Source organism: Scatophagus argus, chromosome 16, assembly GCF_020382885.2.
Source record: "Scatophagus argus isolate fScaArg1 chromosome 16, fScaArg1.pri, whole genome shotgun sequence".
Taxonomy (NCBI): Eukaryota; Metazoa; Chordata; class Actinopteri; family Scatophagidae; genus Scatophagus; species Scatophagus argus.
This window is the reverse complement of record NC_058508.1, coordinates 14,752,783-14,765,929: the sequence shown is the minus strand read 5'-3', so window position 1 is coordinate 14,765,929 and position 13,147 is coordinate 14,752,783. Positions and strand designations below refer to the sequence as shown.

Below are 13,147 nucleotides of genomic sequence, written 5' to 3'. Positions count from 1 at the left end.
ACTGTTGTCTCAGTCTTTATTTACTTAAACAATTTTGACAAAACAGTGGATAGCATAATATAATGGCTTTAACCATTCATTATCTGCACATGCCATAAAGAATTCTGAAATAAATAGGACTTTAATGCCAAATGTCAATATGTACAAATGAGGCAAAATTCCATCCTTAGAAGCTGTTTACAAGTAACAGGCGCAGAAAGGTGCCCAAATAACATCTCGTATTATCAAATTCCAATTAATACAAAAGGCTTCTACTTAAGTGGTGGTGACATAAAGGTCTATGGGAAAGACAAATATGTGGGGAAAAATGGATTTAGACAAGATTCTGGGGTATGCAATGAATGCACTTACACTGTCCAACCTGTTAAAAATCCAAGAGTCAAGTCAAATTAATATTAAGTTCACAAAATAACAGACAATATCAGCAAATGTGCTGCGTGACACAAAGGTCACAATGGACCATGAACTCATTTACACCAGCCAAAGTTAGACAGTTTCAAAAAACATCATTGAATCAGATATTTTGCTTCAAGTATCCTTTTGTAAGAGTTTAATGAAGCCAAATTCACCTACTTCTATTATGAATCAACCATCAGACTGAGGTCAATAAACCTGTCACAAGATTTAAAAAAAATCTATATGTTTAACATTTAAAAAAAAAAAAAAAAAAAAAGGCAAAACTGCTCCCCCAAAATGTCAGTGGAAGTCCACAGAGGAAAACGCTCGACTGCAGCGCAACCCGTGAGGAGCAGTTTAAGTGCAGGTTGAACCCAGAGGACAGAACCAGCTGATATTTCCAAGCTTTAACATGGAGAAAACTGGATTACAGCAAGTAGCCATTAGCACGAGGAATGACAGCAATATGACTACATGGCTTTGAATGATCAACATTCACTTCAGTCAAGAACGTGAGGTCCCACTGTACCTCTACAGCCCCACGTTACATACGCACACATGCAGAAAAAAAATAGCAAATAATAAGCATTGCATTTTAAAGCATACTGTGAGATAAATTAGTTAATATGAACATATCCCTTTTTAAATATAATACATTCTAAACTGAAAATATTTTATCTGTGCAATTTAAGTGAAAATACAGAAGGACAAGATAAGAAGCTGTGGTCTCTTAAGGACCTTTTGTCAGGGATAATAGCTTTTGAAATGATCAGAGGAACTGAGAATAATAGTGTAATAGTGGTGTGTCACTTCAGAGGTGACATCCAGGGAGCAACGCATTTGCAGTTACATTCATACAAGCACAGTACAGCTTTAGGCACATGCAAATATGTGGTAGGAACGTATGCACCTACTCACAGATGCATTTAGAGCTGCAAACATCATATTGTCAAGCTCCCTCTTTCACACATCATGTCCAAAAATGCACAAACCCAAACAGGAAAAAAAAAAACACACACTTCATTTTAAGCACACTCTCTTTCTCCTTTCTCTCTCATACATACACACACACACACACACACTTAGCACACAATGTAATGGTCTTTCAAGTGTCCTCTCTGTTTATGTGTTGCAAGTTTTAGCAGAGGTTTACGTGGTATGGGGATGCATCACACGCTCAGAGGCAGCATGCCTGGCGGAGACACGGCTCTGGATGCAGCCATGGAGGTCAAGGAGCTGGGGTCCAATCCATTAACAGTCCTGCGGTTTCCACAAGGGCATGAGCAATATTAGCAAACACAGACTAAACTTAATATCGGTAATACAGGTAATGAGGGGAAGAATGAAAACCACTTGATTAAAGACTCACGTTTTGTCGAAATAAGTGGTATGGAGAGTATGGGAGAACTTGGTGGCGTTGCTGTTGATGACTGTGCCGTTGTCTTTGGAATAATTTTTTCTTGCTGCCTGGTCTTTGGCAAAGTTTCTGCAGGCAGCTAGTTTGGACTCCAAAGCCTAGTCACAAAACAGGGAAATACAATCTGTGTTTAGCCTCATCACAAACATCTTTGTGTTTGTCCTCTGGCTGAGGACATACTGTTCCTCAGTGCTCTGCAACGTATTCAGAATGTGAAAGCAGTGTTTAGCTTAACTTTGTCAGAACTTATGACGCATAAAGAGAACAAACACTCCATGCAAAAGGTAAAAAAAAAAGGTAATAGAATTATGCATTAAATTATTGGGAATGATACATACCCCAACTTTCCTCAGGAGATCACCAACAATATTAAGAGCTGAGATTCTAGCAGAGGGAGTGAGGGATGAGTTGCCACAGCCATTGGTCAGTACTGCACCAGGAAACAAGCCAATATTAGTATACAAATGAATACCCCATTTCTCACGTGTGCAATTACAAGTGAGAATATTCAAACCCGACCTTTTGGGCTGATGAAGGGATGCTCTATGCTCTTTCCTACAGGTGTGGCTGGGAGGGATAAAGAGGCCTGTACTGCTGAATCCATCTTGTCAATGTCTAAGGTGGGTGAGCTGGGTGCCGACATCCTGTCTGTGGTCCTCTCCCGCACTGCCAGCTCCTGTCTCAGATCTGCAGAAAACAGAGTCAGACTCATGAAAAACTCCTCTGCTAACCTTTTACACTGTGACATATTGCCTGCAAAAGGGTCAAATACAATCTTCTGTGCTTTGTTTTTACCTCGTGCTTCATCTTTCAGCCGCTGCACAGATACTAGAAGAGACTCCTTCTCATCCAGCTCACTTTCCAGGAAGGCGTTTCTCTCAATGGCCTGGTTTAAACGGCCCTCAAAGTCCTCCAGAGACACAATTGTTGCCCTGCACAGACAGTAGAGGTTAAGAGGTACACCTGTTAAAACCTTTTTAGGAACTTTACGGCAGGTGCAACCACAAGAAAATCTGCATACAGTTGGAATTTATCATCTCCTCAGACATGCCCAACTTTGCATGCTTGAGGCAGTGTGTGTGAGTGCGATACTTCATGATTTCAGAGTATTAACTTATGTCTTATTTACCCTTTTCTCACCCCTGGAGCAAAAGTGTTCCTAATGGCTGCGTTCAAAACTAGCACATTCATTGTATAGTTATGATGTTCATACTGTTTGGAAACCAAAGAGTCACAGATCATGCTATTGTTTGTGCTATATTTCATGAGTGTATTGAAACATACAGAATGTTGACCTAAATGTACCACTATAATACCGCGTCACCCTGACCTTTTGGCTCTCTCCAGGTCATCGTTGGCCTGCTCGAGCTCTCGGACGTATTTGTGGAGCTGCTCCTTGATGCTGCGTGTCTGGCCCAGGTCATCCTCCAGCATAGAAATCTGTTTATAACTCTGGGCATACTGCTGCTCCAGCTTCTCCTGATAGAGACAAATAAAATGGAAAAGAGAAAAGACATGAGGAGTGAGTGTGTATACAGAAACATGCACATTAAACCTGCTGTTCCAGGAAAAAAAAATGATTCTACTATCATTTCCTTGTTGAAAGCACCATTACAATACAACACTCGTTGTAGAACCCCAGCTACAACCTGGTGAATCATGAGACAGTTAGTAGGTTTTTTTCCATCCACATTATTTCACTTTCAAAGAGCCTCTTTGTTCTCTGGGGAAGCCCTGTGGTACTTTACAGTACAGTCAGTGGCAGGGCTGCATGCCTATAGGGTGACCCCTGAGGCACAAAGACAGGAAAGTCCAATTCTCTCTGGTTCATTGACACAGTTCATTTTTTAGCATTAGCTGCTGAAAGCATACTCACATGTTGAGCCATGTGAAAAATCCCTGTACTCTTTTTTGCCCTGTGTGCAGGGGTTATGCTAAATTTCAAAATGAGCGCAGTACTTAGTTGAACTATGGATATAAACACCTAATTACCACTGATGCCTGCAGCAACAAAACACCAGACTTTGGAATTTTCTATTTTCTTCCTCTTTATCCTGACATCCACTTAAGGAGTGCTGGAGGATTACATAAGAGCATGCCTTATTTTAAAACAAGTAAGACTTGGACCTTGTCCTCAGGACAGAGATCAGATAGCCGCTTAAGCAACTGCAAATTGTTGACTTACTACTGATGTCCTAACCCATAGTCCATAAAAGCAAGCCAAATCCCAAAATAAACTATGCTCCACAGGCTCACTTACCTTGAGGTTGGCCATCTCATTCTTCAGTCTCTCGTTTTCGCTTTGGAGGTCTCGAAGGCGGTGTTCGGCCTGGCCAAGCTGTGCCTCCAACTCTGCCTCCAGCTCCCGGCTCCCTTCCTGGAACTCCTGCAGCTCCTCCTGGGCATCTTGGCAACTGGATGTTGCACATACAAATACAGTGGGGAGAAACATAAACAATCATGGTCAATTACCAGCTACCCTGTTCACTGGTACCATTCAATTTTGCAGAGCTGACTGGCTGAATAACCCGCGGGCACGAGCTCTAGAACACTAACTGGCTTTTGTCCTGTAAGATGAGCCAGGGTCAGGCATGTTCCAGTAGCTTTATCTCTGACGGCCAGAAATAAACCTGCATGAAAAGCAAGTCAGATATTTGTAGCTTGTTAACCTTCATTCTTGCTTCAGCCAAACAGGAAACAGCTCAGCACGGTTGAGTTAAGCACTCTAAATATACAGCTCTAAAGAAACAGCTGAACTGTGACGGTAGGTAGCTCAAGAAAAACAGGCCTGGTGTCATGCACCCTCAGCTGTGGGGGGAGGTTAAAGGTCAGGGGCACAGAGAAAAGGAGAGGGCGCCAAAACAGGATGAGGACAAGAGCTAAGAAACAGGATGTGTGCACATGCTGGTCAGGGATGACCCCCATGTAGAAGTACGATAATGTGTACATTTGAGGGCGGAATAAGAAGGAAAAATTAATTTGTTCGGAATCTAAGAGTGCATTTAATCTAAACAGATCTTAGTTTTCTCATCCAGCAAGTGCGTACACACACATGACGACACCGTGGCTAACACTGTTCTGAGATCAGCTGACTCGTGCTGGGACAATGGCCTCACAGTGAATCAGATGTTGTGCCTGCGCCGTTCCACACATACCAACACAACAGTGGCTGCTTCATCAGCAGGCTGGGCCCTGTGACTCTCCTGTTTAACAGCTCTCTCTCTCTCTCTCTCTCTCCCTCTACAACCAAAAGTACTCTGAATGTACAATGCATTAAACATTAAGATTAAATATACATGTGTGACTGTAAGAAATACAACTTATAATGATAGACTGTATGATGTACAAGTAGCCTAATCACAAAAAATTGAAAAAAAAAATCAAGCACTACTTCAGAGAGATAACTTTTCAATAGGTAACTAATAAACACTGCAGGCTGTACAAAAACATGCGTGATACAAGGCACTGTGCTATTTTTTTCCATGGACTGGTTGTTAGTTTTTCCCCTATGTACCCACAGTAGGAATTTCTTAGAAAACCACGAGGAGTTTAACCCACTCTAGGCAGTTCTTTGGGAATACGGCGAGCTCCAGCTCCACGAACAGGAAAAGAGTTTAAGAGTGATTTAAATGACACTCACAAGTACTACTTCTGTGGTCTCTGTGCAAGTCAGAGATGGAGTCATTTCCTCCGGAGCAAGCTACAGCTGTTTGTGGTCACTGATTTCATAAAGCTCTCCTGGTCATTTGCCTTATATGGCCGAAAACAGGGTTTCCGTAAGGAAACTTTAAAGCTTCAAAAGTTTTGAAAACATCTGGTTGATGATAGTCTGAAAATGAATGTGGGATCACATCTTTCAGAACTAACAGACAAAGCACACATTCAGAAAATTAGCGTCAGCCTATTATGTAAGACTGTAAGACTGAGCTGCAGTTCAGAGTTTTGGGTGTTTTCTTCAAGTGATTATTTCATTTGAGGAACTGCTGTCATCTGATATTTGGTTCAATTTTCTTTTTTTTCTTTTTCAAAGGAAATCACAAAGTAAAATATGACACATGGTTACATAACCCAGTTTGCAAGAATAAGCTTAGCAGGCAAATACTTTCCATGTACAACAAAATGAAGATACAACAGAACATCTATCCTGTAGTTTTATGTGCATAGCATGTTGTGACCAATCAAGTAACAAGATGTTAAATATGACTTCTTATGAAAACCATATCACATAACTTACCTTTTCTTATATTTAAGGGCTTGGGACTTCCAGTAATCAACTTCCTCATCCTTTGACGAAAATTTGGGAATCATCTCTTTGTCCATTTCAGGGCACTCTGAGGATTAAAGAGACATGTTCTTTTAGCCTCACAGACAACCAAGTGACTCAAATTTAGTAAAACAATTTGACTATTTGCATCCTCAGGCATGTAGAGTCTGGTACAGTGCATTTCCCTTCTTATCTCAGAGCACAACAACCAGGCAAATCAAGACTGAGAATTTCCCGCCATTCCTCAGCAGAGAATATAACAGAACAGAAAGTCAATCTGCTGTTCTGAGATGAAGTCATCCTTAGTTACTCATGAATCACTGGAGCATTAAGGATTGAAATTCAGAACCGGTTCCAGTTGCAAAATAGCTACAGTTATGGTATAGTTATGCATACAGTACATCAGAATCACATGCTTCTGAGCATACACATTCTCTTCATATTTTTCTGACAGTTTAGCATTGCAAACTAATGATATCAAACTTTCGAATCTAAGCTGCTGGAAACTTGGAACAACATGGAACAGGGGAAGAAATGGCCCAAAGCAGGGGCTTAATTTCACAAACAACAGTGCCAATTGTTATGTTTAAATGATAAGCTCAACTAAGAATGGAAATGCCAGCAATGTGTTGAAACATCTTCTTGCACAACATAGGCTCAAATTCCAGGAATGCCATCCATTGCAGAGGGTGAATATCCTGCATTATAGTAACATGAGTGCCATACAGCTGGGTTTAGCAGTATTCTTCTTTGACTAAGTAAACCTAAAATGAATACCATACAAATATTCTCCTATTTCATCCATTTTAGATGATGACAGGCTGTTGCTACACCTTTCAGAGAGCACTAATAAAACAGCAGCAGCTGATCCAAGATAGAAAACTGATCAAGAATAAATAAGGATACCAATGAAGAATTGCACTACTAAGAAGGACTAATTATGGCAATGATGTCAATAAAATCTTACCATCCCTACACAACACCCAGTCTTTTAGAGGATGGATTTGGTCGTCCGACTGACATGGCTAACAAGCCTTTCTATGACTGTGAATAGCCTGCAAAATGTGTCTCCTCTTCATTTATTTTCTAACCTCACAGATCAATTTATGTGCCTCAGCATAACTAATTCACCAACAGTCATGCATGTGAATTCAGTGTGGCTGGTGTTAAATAGATCAAAGCAGTCTGTAGCCTAGTTCAGAAGTTTTGATCGTGTGTTCAAGGTTTTCGTCTTCCGTCCTATTTGCATAAATAACACTTTACTAGACAGTTGTTCCTTTTTCCTTGTGAGCTAATAAACTGCCTAACTCTGTGATCTATGTGGACCAACATGGCAGGTTTAAGGAAATTATTAAAGACATCTGGAAAGAACCACCGTGTGTGTGTGTGTGGGAGGATACAGCTGTTGCCCCTGACATTCCCATCACTGCAACTCCAAGAATATTCATAATGTGAAAAAGGTTTTATAAAACAACCAGTGGATGTAGCACAGAAACAAACAACCTCAGCTGAACATTAAGTCCATTAAAGAATGTATTTATTTATCATGTTAGAGGAATTTGGTTTGATTACTGTTAAAAATGTCTGTGCAAAAAAAAGTGGATACATAATTAAAATAAATGTAGTAGCCTTTATTGTTCTATTTTGACCAGGCTAGTCTGGTTTGGTCTAAAGCAAGGAGGGGGATGTCTTATTTTCCTTGCCAAGACGAAGGTGGTCTAGACTCAGAGGCCGCCTGCTTTTCCCTTTGAACATTCCTCTGAGGTGCCGTCATCAACTATTTACTCGCTACAGGCCCCTCACGTGTCAGTACACTACTTTGGAAGTTACGAAGGAAACTGGAGACCAAAATACAGTAAGGGTGGAGAGAGGGAAATGTTCCCAGGCTGCTGCTGACATAACATGTAAGCTATATCATATAACGAGGGGGGAGGTTTCAAATCTATCCCAGGAACAGCATGAATACATTTCCAGGTAATCTAGCAAAAATTGCAGATCTCTACTTACATATGATGCTTAATGGTTGGAAATTGGGATCCAGTGCTTTCTATTGATCCCTGGGGGTCACCAAAGGCATGAGGCAACAGGAAACAGTTTCCATGGTGATAGAGATCAAAGGCCAAATCAGGATAATTACCTCCTCAAAATAGACATGGCTACTTATCAGACCACGGACCAACAACAGGATACTTAAATAAAATGGGACAATAGAGATATACCCCTAAGTATATCCTTTATGTCACATAACAGGTCAAGTGCTGATTTTCCTTCATGACAAATGACAGTTCCTGTTATCTCTCATTTCAGCATCCTTTGTCACCTTGACCCCTGGATCTATTTGTCTGTTTGCTGTAACAATACCTGGACAGGCAGGGCCTGTAGCCAGCAAAAGGGTTGATGGTGACACTTCACTTACTGTGGAGCCATCTGGAAATTACAGACAGGGGAGGGCAGTGAAGAGAGTTTCCTTTCGCACATTCTTGTCTCTACATCCCCTTTCGTTGGGAGATGACGAGGTGCTTACTAAGAGCTGAAGTGCTGGCAGTGATCTAGACATATTTATAGTAGGGCCCATGAGAGGGTTTTTAGAGGAATACTTAAAACAAACAAACAAACAAGACAAACAAAGATCTTTGTAGCCTTATTGGTTTGCTCTAATTTGAATGATCAAACCTAATGCTCTGCAGGGTGTGGCAGTAGTTGTTCTCCTGACTTGAGCCTAAATGATGGCTAGAGGTTCAAAATTATCATACTATCAGACAAAAAGAAAAATAAAACAAATTGGCGCTTTTACTATAAAATGACAATTGACTTATATCGCAGATAGCACACATTTGCAGCCAATGTGCAGATTTACACAGCTGAAGCACTAAAAAGGCACACATCTATGAGCCCAGATTTATCTGAGTAGCGGCAGGTTGTCATTTAGCTAATAAATGCAACGTGACACTGCGTGGTTTGACGTACAGAAGTTTAGCTTAATGCCACACAGTCGCCTACGTATTACACTGGCTAAAGAAAACATCACGTACAAAATCTTAAAATGTAAGTCATTAGAAGCAAGAATTCAAGGCGAAAACCTCTCGACATTTAAACCGACTTTGAGCTGTCATCACAGACGCCGCGGCTGAACACGACAGCTCAACAGACGAACAGGTCAGCCATTAAACACATTAAAACGGAATATTTTCGCTGTTCGTTTCGGTACCTGCTCATGTCAAATCGGTACTCAGCAGTCTTCTGTTTCAGCAGGTCGCCTTCCAGCCGGTGTTATATCCAACTCACCGACCTCTACCCTGTTCTGGCCTCGGGTGATACTAAAGTGACTGAGCCGTGTTTAGGAAATTGCCAACGCGTCTCCCGGAACCGACGTAAATCCTGACATAGACGTGCGTGCTGACGTAATTGAAGTTGGTGTCGAAACTGGGCAGGGTTACTATAGAAATAGATGTACTAGAATGGTTTTTGAACTCTAGATTTGTAGCTTTGTCTTTTTCATTGCAGTGACCACGAGGTGGCATATCATTGCTGGAGAATAAACCATCACACACACCCCCATTTGAAATGAAAGCAGGTCCATTAAGACACCCTGACCAACATAAATATAGACTAAAGCAGTACAACAGAATATTCAGGAATATGTTAGTTGCTCGGACATGTAGGAGGTCTACAAAACAAAGGAGACATTGTCCAACATGATGAAACACGAGCATGTAAGTAGGGTAGACTACTCCTACTTTATGTTCAGAGTTTACGGCCAATTAAAGTTAGAAATTAAAGTTTAAAAAAAATCAGTAAGCTATAGTGAGAAATATTTTTAACCAAGCAACAAATCTGCAAATGTGTGTTTCCCTTATAACTCTGGACCTTTTTAAAAAAAAAAAAAAAAAAAAAAAATCATTTATTTGTCCAAAATATGAACTTGCACTAGTTTATTTACACTCTATTAATTGGTCTAAAATACATGCAAATTAGTTTAAAACATCTTACTAGTGGTCAGATGTGTACCTTTTTCCATATGCATTAGTGCCATATGATGAACACGCTTAGAACCAGCTTGGCCACTTGAACTGTCAGTGATACCTTCAGGGAACCCAATCAGTTAAGTCACCGCAGTCACAGGTGGCAGACCCTGTTTTACAAGGCGCAGCTCTCGCCTCCTCCCACAGCCAAACGTAAAGAAAGTCAGGCGTTGAGACCAAACGAACTTGGGAGAGGAATTCACTCTACGTTTACCACGTTGTCTACTTTAAACCTCAATAACTTCCTAGCTATCCGACTGAAGGGATTATTATTTCCCTTTCATGGCATTTCACAAGGAAGACAGCCATGAGGACGCACGAGAGTGTCCAGTGTGTTATGAGTGTCTTTCGGGCACAGAGAGGACTCTATGCTGCGGACATATGTTCTGCCACGACTGTCTGGTCAAAACGCTCGTCAGCATTAACAGCGATGGAAACATCAGAGACACTATTGTTTGCCCCATCTGTCGACATCTTACTTTCATCAAGAAGCAAAAGGAAGCGCTGGTGTCGCTCGCGGCGGACAAAACCTCGGATGAAACGCAGACGCTCGAGGTGCCTCTCCCGCTGCCACAGGGACACCCCCAGAGCGCACGGCGCACCTCCAGGGGCACTTTACCGAGGGGAGCTAATTGGATTGCTCATTGCTTTAGGGACGTCTCCGAACGAGTCCGTCGACAGAGGCTGATCAGCCCCAGCCACAATGCGTCTCAGATCTTTATCATAAGCGCTGAAGGGCGACCCATGGCTGAGGAAGATGCGCTCAGCCCTGTGATGACTGTGGTTCAGCCCCAGCGCAGGCGACGGCGTAGGATTTGCACAACTGCCCGATGCCTGGTCGTTTTACTGTCAGCATTTACTGTACTCGCACTAGTGGCTGCAACTTTACCCTGGATTTTGTTGGCGTAACCCAGTGATATGGATGTCTGGATGAAGTGCCAATGATGAACTAACATCTGTAGAAAACTTATTGTCATGTGGCTCATCTACCAGTTATGCAATGAAGCAGTCGTACTTTAAAACTTTGTAAACTGTTTAATTTGTCCTCCTGATTCAAACAATCTGTTGCAATACAGCACATAATCAATCCACAGGAAACGTACAATTTAGACAAAACTTCAAAGCCAACTTTAGTTTGTAGCATGGTTTTCGTCTTCATGGTTTCCTTACCTGATTTTAAAGAAAAGTCAGAAAGTTGCATACCCATGTGTTTTATGTGCATTACCAAGCAACAGGCTGGGAAAGCCTCGACAAAACTCTTTTGTTCCTGTCTGCGTCATGTTGTACCACTTTTATGGGAAGCAAACATGCAGGATTTTTTTAAGCTTTCAAAACACAACTAAAATTTGTAAATCCAACTACAGTAAATATTTTGCATTATAGAACAAAGCAGGAAAGAAAGTTTAGCACGAAGAAGTGCAATAATAATAATAATAATAATAAAAACATCAAACACTATTGTTTTTATAGCAGCTCAGTTCATTGTGGGGTTACCCTGTTGTTGGATACGCTGTTTCCAAGCAACTTTGTGGGCAAAAGCTGTATAGCTGCAGAGCAACAACCACCACAACCACAGCAACTTCAGGTTTATTTTGGGCAGGTTACACTTTGGCAGCAGGGAGCAAAGTGTGACAGTGAAGATCCTGTTAAAATATGTATCATGCTGACAGATCTTCTTACCTCCTTACATCACGAGGAAAGATGTCTGACATTTAAAAAAAAAAAAAAATCCCACAATTTCCTTTTTAAACTTCAATTTAACTAATGCTCATCAAGTGAAAATGCTTAATATGCAGATGGCTGGAGAGAGTTAGTGGTTGTATTAGGCCCTTAAAAAACACTGTAACCGGCTCACCTTGTAGTGTGTACAAAGACGCTGTAAACAGAGCTACCTTTAAAACCTTCAGTAAGGAATAATTGATGTGCTCGTGGTGGTCTGAAGGAGATAGATCAGGAGGCAGGGATGAGCTGTGCGTGGCTGGTTGCTGTAAGGAGATACACTGCTGGAGCGTAGCATTAGATTACCACCGACTCTTTAAGAATCCAGATTAAGATGGAGCAGAGAGACCCACGTTTTGCAACCCGGGGTGGAGATTCACCACAAATGAAAAACTAGTTTTCAGAATGATCTTTGTCAGTATCGCCACACCATCCTGACACTCCTGTGGCAAACCTTCAGCCATCTTGCTGGGCCAGTCCTACTGGTTGCACACATGAAGAGGCTCCTGCTATTCAGCCATGCACGGTTTTTCAGAGTGTGGGAGGAGGAGGATAAGGATTTATTGATATATTTGATGAGTCAGACTTCTTCTGTTGGTGGCTTGCATGCAAAGCATAAAGGTGGAAATGCACAAAAGTCACCAATTTCAAGGCAAAGAGACAAGAGCTGAAAAGGGATAATATGAGCATTTTATTCAGGTCAAAATGATCACACTACCAACAATGAGACAGCTGCTCAGATAACAAGCTGATCTTGTTTGAGACTTTTCTTTAATATTAGATTTTTTGTACTTTCACCTCTTTGGCTCTTAGACAAATATTTAAACGGAACCATGTGAGAAATTTAGAGCGGAAATGTCTTTTTGGTGAAACAAGCAACAACTCATACATCTGGAGCATGATAAGGAGCTCCAGCTAGACACATTGTTTTTTTTAGAAAGTACAAGCAAAAAAAGATTGTAATGTGCTGGCTTAGTTCTTTACAGAATGCTGTATTTCATATGGTTATCACATGTGTTGTATAAAAACTCTTAATCTGAAAAGTTACTACTGACTATAGCCATATAAGGTGAGTAAAAAGCACAATATATTCCCCTAGAAAGTTAAGTGTAAAGCAGCAGAAAATGGAAATATTGTAAGAGTACATCAAAATTGTACTTAAGTTGTTTAAATGTCCTCAATGACTTTCAATCACTGCTTCCAGGATTTTTTTTTCCTTTTAATGGTGGCAATTCATTCGTGACAATTCTGTCATCAAGGTTCACCAACAGAACAAAAACAACAGAAATGCAAAAAAAAAAAAAAAAAAAAAATAGCGAAATAAAACCC

The 13,147-nt window shown here is 41.0% G+C and overlaps 2 protein-coding genes across 2 annotated transcripts; one reads left to right on the top strand and one right to left on the bottom strand.

Annotated features, from left to right (window-relative positions):
* Positions 1–2: 2 nt before the first annotated feature.
* On the bottom strand, positions 3–9,444 carry ndel1b (nudE neurodevelopment protein 1-like 1b). Its single transcript, XM_046415229.1, has 9 exons — positions 9,286–9,444; positions 6,048–6,144; positions 4,074–4,227; positions 3,144–3,292; positions 2,609–2,745; positions 2,333–2,500; positions 2,152–2,243; positions 1,766–1,911; positions 3–1,656 (listed from the first exon to the last, which is right to left on the bottom strand). The coding sequence occupies exons 2-9, from the start codon at positions 6,131–6,133 to the stop codon at positions 1,566–1,568; spliced, it is 1,023 nt and encodes a 340-aa protein (XP_046271185.1). The 5' UTR covers positions 6,134–6,144; positions 9,286–9,444; the 3' UTR covers positions 3–1,565.
* A 640-nt stretch (positions 9,445–10,084) lies between these two features.
* LOC124073399 (RING finger protein 222) lies at positions 10,085–13,133 on the top strand. Its single transcript, XM_046415569.1, has one exon. The coding sequence runs from the start codon at positions 10,382–10,384 to the stop codon at positions 11,006–11,008; it is 627 nt and encodes a 208-aa protein (XP_046271525.1). The 5' UTR covers positions 10,085–10,381; the 3' UTR covers positions 11,009–13,133.
* The last annotated feature ends 14 nt before the right edge of the window (positions 13,134–13,147 follow it).

Excerpts from the sequence above, each read along its gene's own strand:
- ndel1b (XM_046415229.1), bottom strand. The coding sequence starts at position 6,133 with ATGGACAAAGAGATGATTCCCAAATTTTCGTCAAAGGATGAGGAAGTT. Across the intron at positions 3,293-4,073 it reads ATGAGATGGCCAACCTCAAG|GAGAAGCTGGAGCAGCAGTA; the intron begins GTAAGTGAGCCT and ends TGTCTCTATCAG. Across the intron at positions 2,501-2,608 it reads GCTGAAAGATGAAGCACGAG|ATCTGAGACAGGAGCTGGCA; the intron begins GTAAAAACAAAG and ends TGTTTTCTGCAG.
- LOC124073399 (XM_046415569.1), top strand. The coding sequence starts at position 10,382 with ATGGCATTTCACAAGGAAGACAGCCATGAGGACGCACGAGAGTGTCCA.